We start from the raw sequence: 18,733 nt of genomic DNA, 5'->3' as shown, positions 1-18,733 counted from the left end.
ATGCCCTGACTGCAGTCCCCCTCCTCCCTCTCAGTCCTCCCTCTCACCCCATTATCCTGCATCATTTAATCTTTGGTAAGGGGATGTTGAGATAGCTTCTCTGTGTAGCCCTGGCTGTCCTGGAACTCACTCTGTAGACCAGGCTGGCCTCAAACTCAGAGCTCTGCCTACCTCTGCCTCCTGAGCTCTGGGAGTAAAATCGTGGGCCACCTCTGCCTGGAAAGTGGCCTTTTGTGTGGCTTGTATTCTTCAATGTGTGCTGGAGAAAATAATGCAGTCACCCAAAGAATACAGGCAAGTTCAAGTCCCCAGTTCCAGGGGCTCTGATGCCCTCTTCTGGCCTTTGGAGGCAACAGACACACGTGCACGCCAAACACTCATATACATAAAGGGGAGTTTAGAGAAAGAAATGATTTTATACAATAACATGGCATTTGAAGTCTAGTAAAATTTTTGTTTGTGTTTTGAGACTGTCTGTACTATAAGTTACTATGTAGATTAGATTAGCCTGGAACTTAAAAAGCCCTGCCAGCATCTGTCTCTCAAGTGCTGGCAGTGAAGGTTATGGCTCTTTGCCTTGATGCCTCCACACCTCCACACCCAGCTAAACCTTTTTTTTTTTTTTTTTTTTAATAACTGAAATTAAACTCTAGACTCTAGACTTTACTGTCATTTAACTTTTTTGTCTTTTCAAACTCTGGGTGAACTGAAGAGCCTCTCACAGGCGCTCTGCCAGCTGACCTCCATCCCTAGCATCCCTAGGCCTGAGTGTCCTCTCTGGTGTTGTACTCCCCTCCAGGGCCACGTGTTGCATTTAGTTGTCATGTGTCCCTGTCTGGACTCTACTGTGACTGTGCTCAACTGTTACCGCGTCTCAGTTTTTTTCCTTGCTTTCATGACTTTGAGCAGTTCTGAGTAGAGTGGCCTAGTATTTTATACAGTGTCCTTCACTTGGACTTGTCTGATGTCCTTCTCATTATGGACTTGAGGTCTGGGCTTTTATCCTTTCAGCGTCTATGTGCTAGACCCATAGAACGAGTGTGATGGTACCCTTGGTCACTCTACTGAGGAGTTGGAGGACAAGGACTTCTGACATGGACCTCTGGCCCCACATATACTGCTCTCCAACATGTTTAAATAATTTAACATAGCAAAAGAGATCTACAAATAACAGTATTATATGTAGTTTATAAGGCACATGCTTGGTTTTGTTACATATGCAGAGTCAGTTCTGTGTTACAAAGTTTATAGATGTGAGTATGCGTTTTACAGACACTAAAGGAAAAAGGAAGGCCAGTGCCATTGAGTGTTTTTTAATTTTATACCCTTGGGGGTCATTGTGAATGAGGAAATAACTGAGCGTTTTTCTCATAGTCCAAGTTCAGCTGAAAGAGTGAAAGCTAATAAAGACGTAGCGTCACCTCTGAAGGAGCTGGGCTTAAGAGTCAGCAAGTTCTTGGTGAGTAAAAATTAGCCCAGGGTCAGTGTATGCTTCTGTGGATGCCGGTGGCTCCATCGGTAATGACGTTAGTACACGTTCTAAGCTTCAGTGGCTGTTGCTCACTTCCTGCTTCTTGCTTTAGGGTCTTGATGAAGAGCAGAGTGTGCAGTTACTGCAGTGTTACCTTCAGGAGGATTACAGGGGTACTCGGGACTCACTAAAGGTTTGTGGCTCTGCCCAGCTCCCATTGACCTTTCTTCCTTGTAGAGTTTGGGCCCTTGCCCTTTATAGAAGAAAATAAAGATAGACATGTATAAAGAAAGACTTATTTATTTGGGTTTTTTAGACAGGGTTTCTCTGTGTAGCCCTGGTTGTCCAGGAACTGCCTTTCAGAGATGCACCTACCTCTGTCTTCCAAGTGCTGGGATTAAAACGGTGCATCACCATGCCTGGCTAGTCAATACTTTTAAAGGCTGGAAAGAGATATCCCTTCTTTTTTCCCCAATTTTTTTCAATTTTTTTATTAGGTATTTGCTTCATTTACATTTCAAATGCTATCCTGAAATTTCCCCCTGTATCCTTCCCCAACACTGCTCCCCTACCCACCCATTCCCACTTCTTGTCCCTGGCGTTCCCCTGTACTGGGGCATATAAAGTTTGCAATGCCAAGGGGCCTCTCTTTCCAATGATGGCCAACTAGGCCATCTTCTACTATATATGCAGCTAGAGACACCAGCTCTGGGGGTACTGGTCAGTTAATATTATTGTTCCACCTATAGGGTTGTAGACCCTTCAGCTCCTTGGGTACTTTCTCTAGCTCCTCCACCCTATGTGTGTTTAAGAAGACACCTGTCTTCCTCCGTGCAGGGGTTGAAATATCAAAGAATCACATGCAAGTGAGAGATCTGAGAGAACATCCAGCCTGCTGGGCTTCAGTCTTTTGTATAGAGAGACAGAGCAGAGCAGAGGGAAGGATTTGAGACTTGGCTTAAACATAAGGTAGAAATGTTTACAGAAACAAACTAGAAGGGCAGTCACGAAGTCTCCTTGTAAGACAGCTTCTTGACTGCCCTGTTTTCCTTCAGACAGTCCTGCAAGATGAGAGGCAGAGCCAGGCCTTAACCCTGAAGGTAAGTACTGATTGCTGACTCATTCTTGGTGGACACTTGTGAGGCAGCTTCTTGACTGTTTTCCTGGGCCTTCCTGTCTCATCCTGCCCATCCCGTCCCGCTCCCCTCCCCTCTCCTCCTCTGCCCTCCCCTCCCCTCCTCTCCTTTTGAGCCAGTCTCTTACTGTGTATCCCTGAATAGCCTGGAACTCACTATGAGCCACCATGTGGTTGCCGGGAATTGAACTCAGGACCTCTGGAAGAGTAGTCAGTGCTTTTAACATCTGAGCCATCTCTCCAGCTTGTTGGAACTCACTTTTTAGACTGCCTCACTATATAGATCCACCTCCCTCTGCTCCTCAGTACTGGGTAATAAAGGCATGTGAGACACATCCTCACCTTGCTTCAGTTTTTAGGTCTTAGTTGAGGCTTTTTTTGTTTGTTTGTTTTGGTTTGGTTTGGTTTTCAAGACAGGGTTTCTCTGTGTAGCCCTGGCTGTCTTGGAACTCACTTTGTAGACCAGGCTGGCCTCAAACTCAGAAATCCGCCTGCCTCTGCCTCCGAGTGCTGGGATTAAAGGCGTGTGCCACCACGCCTGGCTAGTTGAGGCTTCTTAAGCCCATGATCCAGCTGAGGAATTTCTCCCAGAGTGCCTTCTGCTGCTTTAGGAAGGACTGCTCTTCTAGGCTCGGTTAACTTGACATTTTCAGTGGAGGGAAATCTCAGTGCTTCAAGGATGTTGAGCGTATCACCCACTGAGCCCCCTTCTCAGTCTTTTTAGGTTAAATTCAGCAGCATTGGTTTGTATCCCTATATGCATTGTCTGTCCTGCAGCCTTCAGGGCTGTCCTAGGGGAATTTGAATATTTGAAATATTCTGGAATATTTCCTGTTGACACTCAGTGCAGATTAAGTACGTTGCTTGCAACATGGTTGAACATGTATGTAGTCCTGGTAGCTGTACGTTTGTTTTATGTATTTGACCTGCCAGTTTTTATCTTCTGTATTATTTGGACCCTTTGAGAACTCCTTCTAGAAAATTGTAGAAGGAATTAGAAATTTTTGCTTGCCCACATAAAAGACACATAGTCCAGGTATCTTATTTAGCCGTAAGTCTAGAATGGGCAGGTTTGGAGCTGTTCTAACTCATTTCCCAGCCATAATGTCCCTTGTTCCTTGCTGGCTTTCATGGCTGCGTGCTCAGGGTCCATCTTCTCTCATGGTGGCCTCCTCCAGTCTCTGTGTCCTTCTTTCTTCTCTCCTGCCTCTACCAGCTACCCCAGCCAAGTAAATGAAACTTGTGCCTGTTGCCCAATTTCAGGCTTTGCTCTATTTTTGATCAATTAACTTGGGGAGCAAGGTTACATAGCATCACTTGGTGTTCGTGATAATCTCTCTGGTGGGGGCAAACAGTTCTTGGGGGCCAGCATTTAGCATTTGAGTACAAGCAACATCATAGCAATCCACTAGAGAAAAAAATTGGTTTTTGGAAATGTGTTTAGATTCTTAAGTAACAATTCCTTTATCTTCCTTGGCGTATGATTGTGGAGGTTCTTGGTTCGTTGTGTTTGCGTTTCTGTGCTTGCTGATACGTGCTAGATCTTTCTGCTCGTGTCTAACGCTGTTATTTGGGCCTGGGGGTGGCTCCATGGTTCAGAGTGCTTGCTTCTCTTCCAGGGGCCGTCGCTGGGTTCCTAGCACCCGTGGCAGCTCAGGATGCCTTACCTCTGCCTCCACATCACTCCTTGCCCTTCTTCTTCTGGCCTTGGTAGGCACCTGCACACATGTGGTATACACAAACAAAAATAAAATGAAGTGAATTTTAGACTACTTGTTTCTTGTGTATACCTCCAGAGGTCAGAGAACAGCTTGTGGAGTTGGCTCTCTCCTTCCCCCATGTGGGTCCTAGAGCTTGAACCAGGGTGCCAGCTGTGCCGACCTTTACCCACTGGGCCGTCTTTGCTGCCTGCCAGGCACAGTTTTGAAGGATCTGATTAGAGGCAGTTGTAAAGGTGACTTTTCTTTTTTCAAGAGTGAGTGAGTGATTTTGGAATTGTGTGTATTCCCGCTAGATTGCAGATTATTATTATGAAGAAAGAACCTGCATTCTTCGTTGTGTCTTACACCTTCTGACATATTTCCAAGATGAACGCCATCCTTACAGGGTAAGCCTTGGTTTTCTTTGTTCTCCATCCCATGTCCTTCAGATTGAAATTTCATGTCACTCATGTTCACCTGAATGTTTACATTTTATTCTACACATTCTTTTTTTAAGTTACTATGTTCTGATTTTTAAGGCTGAATATGCTGACTGTGTTGACAAACTGGAGAAGGAACTAGTTTTAAAGTACCGGCAGCAGTTTGAGGAGCTGTATAGAACAGAAGCACCGACCTGGGAGACGCATGGCAACCTCATGGTATGTAGTGCGTGTGCTTAGCTCTTGCTCCACAGAGTAAGATGCCTTGTTCAGGGAGCCCTGGTGGAGTTACATACCTGAGCATATGTGTAGGAATGGGTCAGAACAAAACTTTGATTAATAGTCTCTTATTCTGAGCCTTTCCTTGGTTCATATTATCTTTTTTTTCTTTCTTCATTTGTGTTAGAACTATAGTGTTAAAACCCACCCAACCCTCTTTGGTTTTTATTTCGTTTCCTAAAATATTCTCTTAGCAGTTGATGGAATTCTAAACCCACAATTCATCTTTTCTTTTTTTGGGGGGAAGTCCTGGGGTAGCCTGAGGGAGCATAGGGTCTCACTCTCTGTCCCATGCAGGCTGCCTGCCTGCCTCATGGCATCCTCCTGCCTTGGCCATGTATATCCAGTTCATTTCTCTGATCTTTTCCTACCATGTGTGATACTGGACTGCTCCTTTCATTCTAAATGCTCAACTAACTGCTGGATAGATCATAGTATCACTTCTTGCTTATGTTTGCAGACAGAACTTTATACAGGGTAGCCGCAAACTCCCTACATAGCCAAGACTAGTCTTAGTGCCTAATCTTTCTGTTCCCACCTCCTGAGAGCTGGGATTATAGGCAACACCACCACACCAGGATACTTTCTTATGTGAAAATAATAAATAATACATTAACATTAAAACATTGTCTGCATGAGAGTGCTATTCAATGGTAGCAAACTTTCCTAATATGGTTGAGCAGCAAAACAAACAGAAACTTCAACATAAACAAGTGTTACCAATTTAAAATATATGCGATAAGAAAAGTACCCAAGCCTGGCTTAATGTTACAGGTCTGAAGCCCAAGTTATTTAGTATAGCTAGAGTTTCTTGGACCTGCCAGTCTCTGAATAATTACAGAGACTTATTAATTTTATTATACCCTAGTCCTTAGCTTAGACCATTACCCAATTAGCTCATCTATCCTTGTCCAGGTCCAGTCACTGGCCCATTACCCACACCCTCTCTCCATGTGCAGCTCCTGGATCTTCTCCCAGAGAGCCTCTCTCAGACCAGAAGTCCCTCCTACCATAGCCGCACAACTATTGACCATTAGATCTTTATTAAGCCACTCCATGAGTTAGGAAGGTGTATATTTATAAAATACTGAGGAAGGTAACAGACCATAAGAGTAACAGTCCCAAGCTCCAGCCAGTCTTCTTCTCTCTGCTGTTACAAAATTAACAATTGGATACTACAAAGACAGCCTTCCCACGATGTACAAACGATCACCGCAACAACTTAGGAGGCAGCAGGATGATTGTTAGTTCAGGGGCCAGGCTGGGCTAGAGATTGAGTTTAAGGCCAACCTGAAGAGCTTAACAAGATCCTGCTTCAGTGGTAGAGCACTTGGCTAGCAGAGACCTGAGGGCCCACCCCTATGTTTCCCAATACTGTCCCCCAGGATGATGAAAACAGGTCCGTGGGAAGTTGAAGAGAGTGTTCTGCAGGAAGAAGTACTTCTTGTGTCTTCTAGAGGGCCTGGGTTCTGTTCCGAGCACCAAGTCAGGTGGCTCACAGCCACCTGTAATTCCAGGTCCAAGGAATCACAACGTACACATATGTGGAATATATATAAAGACACATATGCATAAATAAAAATGTAAGAAACAGACCCATTTACAGTGCAATGCATAGAATTTTACTGTCTCCTTAGAAAATTTACAGTAAAACATAAAATGGTAATGAAAACAGGATCTCGAAAAAGAAGCTTAATGAAACCTAAAGTTCAAGTGCATAGAATTGAAGGTACTGCAGCAAGCCGTAACTGAAGGGAAGACATACCACTACAGTCTTTTCCTCTTGACACAGAGTCTCTCTATGTAGCCCTGGCTGTCCTGGAACTAACTATGTAGGCCAGGCTGGCCTCACCTCAGAGGTTCTACCTCTGCCTCCCATGTCCTGGGATTAATGGTGTGCATCTCCATGCCCAGTTCCTTATCACTTTGTTTGTTTGTTTGTTTGGGTTTTGGTTTGTTTGTTTTTTGAGAGAAGGTTTCTCTGTGCTGCCCTGGAATTAGGTCTGTAGATGAGGCTGGCCTCGAGCTCACAGAGATCTACCTGCCTCTTCAAGTACTGGGGCTAAAGGCATTGCTGTCTCAGCCGACACCGATGCTGCCGCCCCTCCATACCACATTCTTGACTGTAGAGATGCAGCACTGAAGGGTGATCTGGTTTGCCAGCTGTAACTCCAAACTCTCGTGTGTTCCCAGGAAAAAACAAAAACAAACCAAAAAACTTCTCTGTTTTAATCTGTCTGTTTTGAAATGAATGATTCCAAACACCATATAAAAGTGAACCAAGAGCCAAGCGGTGGTGGCACATTCCTTTAATCCCAGCACATGAGAGGCAGAGGCAGGCAGATTTCTGAGTTCGAGGCCAGCCTGGTCTACAGAGTGAGTTCCAGGACAGCCAGGGCTGCACAAAGAAACCCTGTCTCGAAAAACCAAAAAAAAAAAAAAAAAAAGAAAAGAAAGAAGAAGAAGAAAAAGGAAGTTAGTAAGTGTAGGATTTAGAAGAGACATGTAGCTAGGGCTTTGGCTCAGTGGTAGAGTTCTTACCTTGAAAGCACGAGGCCCTAGGTTCAATGCCTGTTCTGCCACTAACCCCGCCCCACAAAGAATGAGTGCTAGTGTTTAATTTTCAGACGTTATCTATTTTTCTTTTTAAAAGACCAAGGTGTGTTAGTCTGTGGAAGTGGATGTGGTGTGTGTATAATGGTTCCATACAGGTTCTACAGCGTGCATACATAGGTCAGGGAAATGTCGCAGGGGTGCTCCTTTCCTGACCGTCCTGGAAGTGCTGGGGATTGAATTCAGGTCAGTCAATGTGACAGCAAATACCCTTACCCTCTGGCTGTCTCGTCAGTTTCTGATACAGGGTCTTACTCTGTAGTTTAGGCTGGCCTGAGACTCATAGTCAGACTGCTTTAGCCTGCTGAGTGCCAGGGTTGTAAACATACCGTCATGCCTAGCTGATTCTGTTCAATTTCACTCAGTCGTGAGCAGTATCTTCATGTTTATTTTATTATTTGAAATATGGTTTTCCTATAACTCTAGTAGACCTTGAGCTGGATATGTAGCTGAGGATAGCCTTAAACTCTTGGTCCTCCTGTCTCCTGATTTCTGGGTTTTTAGGTGTGTGTCATTGATGCCTGGCTGGTTTTTTGGAAATGGTTCTCTCTGTAGTCTAGGCTTATCAGAAGTCACTCAGTAGCCCAGATTGCCCTTTAACACATGAATCCTACCGTCTTAGTCCCCTGAGTCCTAGGATTGCAGACATGAGGCACAGCCAGCAGCTTCTTGTAGTGTTTTAAAGGTACTATCCCTCAGCTGCTACATGCTGCTCCAGTCTTACAGCGTGGAGAGCTAAGGTCTCTAACTAGTGTGCCATGGTCTGTAATTATTTCCCATCGTGGGACTGTTTTGGTAACTGTGCCATGTTCATGTTTACTTAAATAACATGTGCTTGACAGTCATGGAGTGTGCTGGCTGCTTTTGTTTGCTGACTGTTTTGCCAGATTGTCCTGTAGGTGGTATAATATGATTATGTTAGCAAGGATTGGTAATAAGCTGGAGGTGGTGCACACTTACAATCTTAGCACTTGGAGAACAGAGCAAAAGGATGGGGTAGGATGGAGTAGTGAGTTCAAGGACACCATGAGACTCTCGTAAGCCCCCCCAACCCCAAAGCTCTTCCAAGTGGACTCCAAAATTACAAATTTATATGCAGGGGGATTCTTTGCAACATTAAAAAGACGTAACTAAGCCGGGCGTGGTGGCGCACGTCTTTAATCCTAGCACTCGGGAGGCAGAGGCAGGCGGATTTCTGAGTTCGAGGCCAGCCTGGTATACAAAGTGAGTTCAAGGACAGCCAGGGCTATACAGAGAAACCCTGTCTACAAAAACAAAAACAAAAAAAAACAACAAAATAAGAAGTGTAGGTGACTGGGCAATAGACATAACAAGAGACAGCATTTTTTACTCTACACTTTATTTGTGTATTTTTAAACTTTTATTATGGATATGTTATCCATTAAAGTAGCATTTTGGGGGATGGATGTCATTCATGGTATACTTCTTTAATTGCAGCACTTGATGGTGGTGTGGAACTAAGTATCCTAGCACCTGGGAGGCATATACAGGATCCCTGAGTCTGAGGTCAGCCTTGTCTACATAGCTGGTTCCAGGCTCTGCAGGACTACTCAGCGAGACCCTGTGTATAAAAAAAAAGAAAGAAGTTTACTTGTTTTCTAATCTAACTGTTTTTCTCTCCCATTTTCTCTCTGTGTGTGCAGACTGAGCGTCAGGTGTCGCGGTGGTTGGTTCAGTGCCTCCGGGAACAGTCCATGCTGTTAGAAATTATTTTCCTCTATTATGCATACTTCGAGATGGCACCAAGTGACCTATTGGTACTAACCAAGATGTTCAAGGAGCAAGGGTTTGGTAGTAGGCAGACCAACAGACACCTTGTGGATGAAACCATGGATCCTTTTGTAGATCGCATTGGGTGAGTCTGAGTGGGTTTTGGTTTATGAACTGTCTATGGAGTTGGTATTGCAGTGGTTCTGTGACTGGATGGAGAGGGGAGATGTAACATTTGTATAGTGGGCAGGGAAGTAGGTGTATGTGTCTGGGTGATGGAGGTGCACGCCTTTAATCCCAGCATTGGGAGGCAGAGGCAGGAGGATCTCTGTGGGTTTGAGGCCAGCCTGGTCTACAGAGTGAGTTCCAAGACAGCCAGGGCTACACAGAGAAACCCTGTTTTACAAAACAAAGAGACAAACCAACAACAAGAAGCCAGGCCCAGTGGGAATGAGAGTGAAAATGCTCATGAGTAACCATTGATGGGGAGAGCCCTATGGCTTCTGTTAGTTTGAGCCCAGCTCAGAACAGCATGACTGAGACTGTGCTGTGGGCTCTCCGCTCCAGGTACTTCAGTGCCCTCATCCTGGTGGAAGGGATGGACATCGAGTCCTTGCACAAGTACGCCTTGGACGACAGGCGAGAGCTGCACCAGTTTGCTCAGGATGGCCTCATCTGCCAGGTGAGCTTGTGAGAGCCTTTCCCATAACCTCTCTCTCAACTACCCTGATGCTCACAAGTTTTAGTTCTCTATATTTAATTAGGCCTGCAGAATGCAGCGTTATTTGTACAGAGATGATAATTGAAGCTAAAAGGAAGTAGACACACTAGCAGAGATGGTCTGAGGGCAAATCCTTTGGAGTTATGGGCATTTGTAGGTTTTATGGGGAAGAAAACAAGGGATGAACACTGAGTTAGAATGATTTGAAAGACAGCAAGGGAGAGGTCACAAAACGTTCAAGAAGGATCAGCCTGATAACAGCTCTAAAGTCTTAACATGTCTTTTATAGTTTTAAACTAAGATCATATAAAATCAGGAAAAAAAAATGTGGACCACAGTAAGAGTGGTTGGGTTTCCTAGCAAGGTTGTCGAGGTGAAGATGCAGGCACTGCTGGTGTGGGAGAGCCAGGATCTCTAGGTGATAGACTTGGTTGAGATGCTGCCATGCCTGGCTGAAGCCAGTCCTTTCCTTTCCTTTTCATAGACACAGTGCTTTCTCCCCTCATTAGGACATGGACCGAGCGATGTTGACCTTGGGGGACATTCCGCACCACGCCCCTGTGCTTTTAGCCTGGGCTCTCCTCCGTCACACACTGAGCCCAGAAGAGACCAGCAGTGTGGTCAGGAAGATAGGGGGCACGGCCATCCAGCTGAATGTGTTTCAGTACTTGACTCGACTGCTTCGGTCACTTGCCAGCGGAGGAAATGATGTAAGGTTTTATTTGTTGGTAGTTGGCATGAGGGCAAGCCCTAGAGAACAGTGAGACCTGAGGTGGTGACTTGGTTCATTGTAGGTTTTTGTTTTTTAATTATTATTTTATGTATATGCGCACATTGTAGCTTTCGTCAGGCACACCAGAAGAGGGCATCAGAGCTCATTACAGATGGTTATGAGCCACCATGTAGTTGCTGGGAATTGAACTCAGGACCTCTTGAAGAACAGTCAGTGCTCTTAACCACTGAGCCATCTCTCCAGCCACTCATTGTGGTTTTTCTTCTTTACTGCGATAAGATCTTAGTCTGTAGCCCTAGCCTGCCTTGAACTCTTAATCCTCCTGCCCTAGCCTCTGAAGGCCTGAAAGCACAGGCATGTGCCACTGTTCCCGCTTTGTGATGTCTTCACTGGCTTTGTAGGGTGGTCAGGCAGCATTCTTAGCACTCCCCAGTGGTATCTTACTTGTCTTGGGAGTACCAGCTATCTTACATCTTAGAAAGCTGAGACCCAGGAGGATGTAATTTGCCCCAATCAGCAATACTTAGTAAGTGGTAAAGTTTGAACTGATGATAAGTCTGACTCCTGTTCTAGAGCAAGCAGTTCTCATCCTTTGGGTTGTGACCCCTTTGGGGTTGAAGGACCCTTTCACAGGGGTCACTGTCAGAAAACAGATATTTACATTACAATTCATAACATTGGAAAATTACAGTTTTGGAATAGCAACGAAACAGTTTTTATGGATGGGGTCACCACAGCATGAGTATTAAAGGGTCGCAGCATTAGGAAGGTTGAGAGCACTGCTCTAGAGGACGAATCTTGGACATCTGACTGAGAACTTGTTCACCTGTAACAATAAGTGAGACACTCCTCTTGTCTCTGCTTGAGGCTTGAGTTTGCCTGGTTATTTAGTTAGCTCATGTTGATGTACGAAAGTGAAATACCAGGAGCAGGCTCAGTGGTCAGATTTTTACCTAGCATACATGGGGCCTGAGAATTAATCTTCTGTGCCATAGCCCCCCTCTCCCCCCAAAAAAAAAGGAGGAGGAGAAGAAGAAAAGGTAGGTTTGTCATTGTAATCATTGGTTTCCCTGCTGAGCAGAAGACTGTGCTCCTAGAAGAGTTTCTTCCCAGATAGCTCCTCTTCGTAGCCTCACTCTTGTCCTAAGCACCTTCATGGTGCCGGAATGGAGAGTTTGGAATGTCCTGTGGGAGCTGGAAGTAAACTATGGCACATCAGGCAGTGCAATGTTACTCATTGGTTAGAGATCAACAGGTCAGTGTGGTGGCACACCCCTTTAATCTTAGCACTCAGGAGACAGAACCAGGCAGATCTCTGAGTTCAAGGTCAGCCTGGACTACAGAGCAAGTTCCAGGACAGCCAGGGCTGTACAGAGAAATCCTGGCTGGAAAAAAGAAGAAAAGAAAGGGGAAGAAGAAAAAGAAATCCACTATGAATCCCTGAGAAAACATGGAAGAGAGCTGTAGATACAACTTGGTTATGCAGCATTCCCCTAGCATACATGAAGCCCTGGATTGATTCCCAGTTCCCCACTCCAAACCCTCTCCACCCCCCTTGAAAAAAATGGTAGGAGAATCCTGATGCATATTACTAAGTAAAGGAAGTAAATTTAAGAGGCCACATAGTGTGTGTGTGGTTCCACCAGTGTGACACTCAAAAGAGCAGCTGCTGCCAAGGAGGAGTTGGGAAAGCGAGATGAGTAAGCCAAATGGGATTTGTAGGACAGCACGACAACTTTGTCTGATGTCAGCCTGAAGCTGCTCTGAAAACTACTCTTTGGGGCTAGAAATTAAGCTCAGTGTCAAGAGTACGAGCCTAGATGTTTGTTCAGGAGACCTTGGCCTCAAACCCACTCCCACATCAAGTTTTTCAGAGAAATTGGTCTTAAAACAGAATCCTCTGCTGAGAGGCAGGCACTTCTCTGTACAACAGGTTGATGAGTGTCTCATTTGGATTAGGTCTAGTGTGTATCCAGTCGCTTGGCTGGATGTAGTTTTATTTGTTTGTTTGTTTGTTGTTTTGAGACAGAGTTTCTCTATGTAGCCCTGGCTTCCAGGTGCTGAGATTAAAGTTGTGCACCATCATGGTCCAGCTTTAGTTTTCTTTTCATCTACAAAAACTTTGGTCATTTTGAGATTAGTTCCTTTGGTTTTATTCCTGTGTTGTAATGTTGGTTAGTTCTTCCTTCTAATCTTATAACTAAATTAGGAAAATAATGAGGGATTACTTTTGGTTTGTTTTTTTTTTAAGGACTAAATATGATGGCTGAGTCTTGGAGAGAGTCGCGTTACTCAGACTTAACCGCCTATTGCTTTGTCATTGCAGTGCACCACGAGCACCGCCTGCATGTGTGTCTATGGTCTTCTCTCCTTTGCTCTCACCTCACTGGAGCTGCACACACTGGGCAACCAGCAGGTCAGTACATGGCTGTCTTTACAATCAGGCTATCCCTCAGTTACAGTCCAGCCACCACAATGCCCCTCTGATTTGTTTCTTGCTATTTCTTTTCTTTTTTTTTTAAATATTTATTTATTATATGTAAGGACACTGTAGCTGTCTTCAGACACACCAGAAGAGGGCATCAGATTTTGTTACGGATGGTTGTGACCATGTGGTTGCTGGGATTTGAACTCAGGACCTTTGGAAGAGCAGTTGGCGCTCTTAACCGCTGAGCCATCTCACCAGCCCTGCTATTCTAATTTGTGTGTTTATAGTTTTTAAAGACAAAGTTTCTCTGTGTAGCCTAGGCTGTCATGGAGCTCAATTTATAGACTAGGTTAGCCTAGAACTCAAAGGTCTTCTTGCCTCTGCCTCCTGAGTGCTGGGATTAAAGGTGTGCACCAATGATTAGTATTTTATAAATTGATGAAAATAAGATAGTTGTCAACTGAAAGACTCAGATTTCCTGCCCTGTCATTTGGAGCATAGAAAGTGTGAAAGCCTATGTAAAAATATCAAGGCCTAGGTGCAGTGTTAAGGCCTAGGTAACTGTTACTAGCTAGCCTGCCATTTGTGCTGTTACTAATTTTATAAGGGAACTTTCTTGTACGTTGTTTCTGCTGTTACTAGGAAACTTTCTCATGTTGATTTCATATTGTTATATTCTCTGCCTTGGAAAGCAATCACAACAGTTAGAACTACTTTATATATATAGCTAGCCACAGTAAGCCCAGACTCAAGCAGCTCTTCCTGCATCTGTGATGAGCTTTTATGATGTTTGCATTTATAAGCTGCCTGAGATGGACCCCAACATAAGAGAGACACACGTGCATCTGTTTAAAATAAGACTTCTATTTTGAGTAGGGGTTGAGTAAAATTTAAGTTCCCAAGACCTCCCTGGGAACTGACATCCTACTTAGCAGAAAGAGACATGTATGTGGAACGGACTTTCTGGTTGGAAAGTTAAGACATGACTGTTAGGCCAGACAAGTCCCATCCTGCTTGACAACACATGAATGTTAGGCAACAGCTGAATACCCCAAGCAATGGGGCAGGGTGAGTGTACAACACAGACATGTTCCTAAGAAGCCCCTGCTCCTAAAGCCTGATTGAGAAGAACTTGGCACAGATGATTGTGGGTCTCAGGCTTAAAAACCCTGTAGACTCTTAACCCAGTGTCATGGTTCAGCTCCTGTCTGAACCATGGCCCTGCTTGATTAGTACTGCTCAATAAACTCTCCTGTCAGACATTGGTGTTTATGTGGTTTGTCAGGCCACTCCTGTAGACAAAACTACCCCTACTTACTCCTGGACCCCAACAGAAACCTTTAACGGTAAAGTTCTTGTGGCTTCAGCTTTTACCTTTTACTTTTAGGTTGATCAGGAAGACCTGGCATGTTGATAGAAAGTGTTCAGCTAGTTGTGATGCACACCTTTAATCCTAGAATGTAGAGGCAGGAGGATCTCTGAGTTAAAGGCAGCCTGGTCTACATAGTAAGTTCCAGGATAGCCATGGCTTCATACAGAGACACTGCCTTTAAGAAAAGAAATAAAGGAAGAAAATGTCCTAGGGCTGGAGCGTTAAGAGCACTTGCTTCTCATCTAGGGAACCTGAGTTTGGTTTCTAGAATCCATGTCATAGTTCACAACTGCCTGTATCCTATTTCCATGGGATCGGATGCCCTCCCTCTTTTGACCTCCATGGGCTTATGCATACTTGTGATATATCCCCCCTCCCCCCTCTCTCATTCACTCAGTATTCCTTAAAGTGACTGGCAGATGTCAAGTGTGCTAAGCTAAGTGCTGAGGACACAGTAAATTAGAAGATACTGTTTCTGACTTAAGAGCTTGGTCAACCTAAGCATAACAACACTAGTCTCTTATGTGTGAGACAGCTTATGTCAAAACACAGTATTACCAGCTTTTATCATGTCCATTCTACAGATGTGCATTTACAGATCAAGAAGGTGAATTTGGTGGCCCAGCATTATGGTGTGCGTCTTTAATTCCAGCACTAAGGAAGCAGAGGCAGGCCTGGTCTACATAATGTGTTCCAGGCCAGCCAGGGCTACACAGAGAAACCCTGGCTCAGCAAAAAAGAAAAAATAAAAAAAGGAAGGTGAATTTGTGAATTTGTCTGCAGATAAAACGTGCATGCCTCAGCTTCTCAAGTAGTTCTAGAACCGTAGGCTTGCAGCAGTATGCCAGGGCTGCAAACTGTGCAGGGTTGTGCCATGACTGCAAGCCAGAGTTCTTGCCATGCTGTGCAACATGTTCCTTGGTGTCCTTATGGTAATGGAGTACCATTCAAAAGATAAAGGGGTTCATTGCCAGAAAGACAAAACGCTTCTTTCTCTTCACAGGATGTCATTGACACAGCATGTGAAGTCCTGGCAGACCCTTCCCTTCCAGAGCTGTTCTGGGGAACAGTAAGTATGTCAGAGGGACTTGTTTTGTACCCTTCTCTAGAGCAGTGCTCTCACCCTTCCTGATGCTCTGGCCCTTTAGAACACTTCTTCATGATGTGGTGACACCACATGAAGTTACTCCGTTCCTACTTCACAACTCTTCATTTGGCTGCTGGTCGGAATCATTCTGTGAATACTGTGTTTTCTAATGTCTTTGGTGACTCCTGTGAATGGGTGCTCTACCTCCGCAGGGTTCACAACTCCAAGTTGAAAACTGCTTGCTCTAGAGTAAGGAGAAGGCGCTGGAGAGATGGCTCAGGAGTTAAGAGGTCATGAGTTGAATTCTCAGCAACTACATGGTAGCTCACAACCATCTGTAATTGGATCCAATGCCCTCTTCGAACAAAATCAATCAATCAATCAATTTTTTTTTTTTTTTAAAAAAAGGAGAATGATCAAGCATTTCTGAGAGATTTTAGAGTTAACATTAAACAGTTCGGGTCCCAGCTGGTCAGCCCTTTCGTTGTATCCCAGCTGGAACAATGTGCTTAGATAGCTTTTCACTCCCTCTGGAGATGCTTCTGGTTTCTGCAGAGGCCTGCAGATCGCTGAGAGAAGCTGTTACAATATATTTTAGATTGGGCATCTATTGCCTGTGTGTGCTGGCTAAGCATTGGCATGATTTTGGGGGTAGTTCTCACTTTAATAGAGGCATTTACTGGAAGGAATTATATTGTTTGTCTCTACAAAGGGTGGCCAGGAGGAAGGCAATGGATAGACAGGCAGTATTTCATTTTTCAGTGCAATGCGAATATCTTAAATTATTAAGAAACTTATTGGGCTGGTGAGATGGCTCAGTGGATAAGAGCACCCGATTGCTCTTCTGAAGGTCCGGAGTTCAAATCCCAGCAACCACATGGTGGCTTACAACCATCCGTAACAAGATCTGACTCCCTCTTCTGGTGTGTCTGAAGACAGCTACAGTGAACTTACATATAATCAATAAATAAATCTTTTAAAAAAAAAAAAAAAGAAACTTATTTATGTGTATGTAAAGTAAAACTGTATTTCTAGTTTTTCTCTTAAATATATGAGCCTTTAAAAAATATTTCTTGTAATGGGTGGAGGTGGTGCACACCTTTAAATCCCAGCACTTTGGATGCAGAGGCAAGCAGATCTCAGAGTTTGAGCCCAGCCTCATCTACAAAGTGAGTTCCAGGAGAGCCAGGGTTCCACAGAGAAACCAAAACAAAGGAAAAAGAAAAAAATACTTATCTTTATTTTCATTTATGTGTGTGGATATGAAGTCTGTGCACATGTGAATACAGTGCCCATAGAGGCCCAAAGAGGATGTTGCATACTGGAGTTGGGAGTTACAGACAGTTGTGAGCTGCTCTGTGGGAGCTGGGTCCTCTGAAGAGCAGTCAGTGACTTCCGGCTGAGCCATCTCTGCAGCCTGTTGCTAGTTTTTCTGAGGATTTCTGAGCACTGCAAAGGGGGATGACTTCTTCCTTTCTACTTTAGGAGCCAACCTCTGGTCTCGGGATCATTCTGGACAGTGTGTGTGGGATGTTTCCCCATCTCCTTTCCCCACTTCTGCAATTGCTCCGAGCCCTCGTGTCAGGGAAGTCCACTGCCAAAAAGGTGAGTTGTTTGGTCAGATTCCTAAAAAGTAGAGGGAGGGGCTGCCTGAGGTGTCAGTGGCACTCCTGTGTGCATCTGCAATGTCATTTCCACTGCCAGGATGGAGTTATCTGGAGGTGAGTGAAAGATGACCATTGTAAGGTGTCCCTTCAGTGCTGTAGAGGCACGTTGAGATCTTCCTGCTAAGGACCTATTGTAGGTGCTGTGAGACTTAGTGTGAAGTTGCCTGGTACCTGCTTAGGACGGAACAGTAAACTTAATTAAACAAGTGACACTCTGAGGGTGTGCTGTGTAGTTAGTGGCTCCCCAGTGTCAGCAGGGCCCTGGGTTTGATTCCCAGCATTGGACAGGGTGGTAGATGAGAGAAAGGAGAGGCAAGCCGAGAGCCAACTCTGTGTAGAGTAAGGGGAGCATGGGTTAGGTGCAGAATGGTGAGGCCTAACTGAGAAGAGCATGAGCAGTAGTCTGGTAGGACGTTGTAGATGGGCACAGACAGCTGGCTGAAAGAGCAAAAGCCTTTTGTGTGGCCCACGAGTGCATGTATAACTGGGTTTCTTGCTGGGTGTTGGCAGGTGTACAGCTTCCTGGATAAAATGTCTTTCTACAACGAACTTCATAAGCACAAGCCCCATGATGTGCTCTCTCATGAAGATGGAACTCTGTGGCGGAGGCAAACACCCAAACTCCTGTACCCTCTAGGTAAGACAGATGCTCTCAGTAGGCCTGTTTCAAGGGGTCTCTTCATAGGAAGTGCCTGTGAGGCCCTTCCCCCTCTTCTCAGGACTTTTTGATCACTGCAGTGTGGCGAGCAGTGAGTGCTCCCCAGCTCAGGAGGTCGCTCTTCTCCTTCTCCTCTCCTTTTTTCTTTTTTCTTTCTTCTTTTTTTTCTTTTTGTTGTTTGTTTGCTTGTTTGTTTTTGGTTTTTCGAGACAGGGTTTCTCTGTGTAGCCCTGGCTGTCCTGGAACTCACTCTGTAGACCAGGCTGGCCTCGAACTCAGAAATCCACCTGCCTCTGCCTCCCGAGTGCTGAGATTAAAGGTGTGCTCCACCACTCCCAGCTGCTTGATTGTTTTGAGAGCATCTTGTTTGGCTGTTAGCCCACGCTGGCTCAGAATACATGCTTTTCCTACTTCATACTGAGCTTCTGCCTTTCTTTTTTCTTTTTTTTAATGAATGTTTTTGCATCACTAGTTTCCCTTACTGCGTTACTGTTGTTGTGCTTTAACAAGTAAACAGGGCAGAGGTCTGCGTCACTGATGAGTGAAGTGTGTGATGTGCATCCTTCCACATAGCTATGTTTAGAGTGCATGGGGCCTTTTCTCTTGCTAACTGTGCTAGTGTTTCTGTTGCTGCGATGAACATACAACCAGAGCAACTTGGGGAGGCAGGGCTGGTTTTCTCTTCCAGTTCATTATCA

The 18,733-nt window shown here is 44.8% G+C and overlaps 1 protein-coding gene across 1 annotated transcript in view; it reads left to right on the top strand.

The window, feature by feature from the left end:
- The window catches only part of Nup188 (nucleoporin 188), a 59,236-nt gene that overhangs the window by 13,979 nt on the left and 26,524 nt on the right, over nt 1-18,733 (top strand). Inside the window, exons 4-15 of the mRNA XM_085835042.1 lie at nt 1,375-1,459; nt 1,584-1,664; nt 2,527-2,571; nt 4,621-4,713; nt 4,846-4,965; nt 9,303-9,514; nt 9,937-10,051; nt 10,600-10,800; nt 13,150-13,239; nt 15,627-15,692; nt 17,196-17,315; nt 17,888-18,014. Of these exons, the coding sequence (XP_085691168.1) occupies nt 1,375-1,459; nt 1,584-1,664; nt 2,527-2,571; nt 4,621-4,713; nt 4,846-4,965; nt 9,303-9,514; nt 9,937-10,051; nt 10,600-10,800; nt 13,150-13,239; nt 15,627-15,692; nt 17,196-17,315; nt 17,888-18,014 (1,355 nt within the window). The remainder of the gene's footprint in view (nt 1-1,374; nt 1,460-1,583; nt 1,665-2,526; nt 2,572-4,620; nt 4,714-4,845; nt 4,966-9,302; nt 9,515-9,936; nt 10,052-10,599; nt 10,801-13,149; nt 13,240-15,626; nt 15,693-17,195; nt 17,316-17,887; nt 18,015-18,733) is intronic.

Source organism: Mus caroli, unplaced genomic scaffold, assembly GCF_978045245.1.
Source record: "Mus caroli unplaced genomic scaffold, Mus_caroli_1 scaffold_2, whole genome shotgun sequence".
NCBI classification, from domain to species: Eukaryota; Metazoa; Chordata; class Mammalia; order Rodentia; family Muridae; genus Mus; species Mus caroli.
The sequence above is the reverse complement of the archived record's forward strand: the minus strand, read 5'-3'. Positions and strand labels throughout refer to the sequence as shown.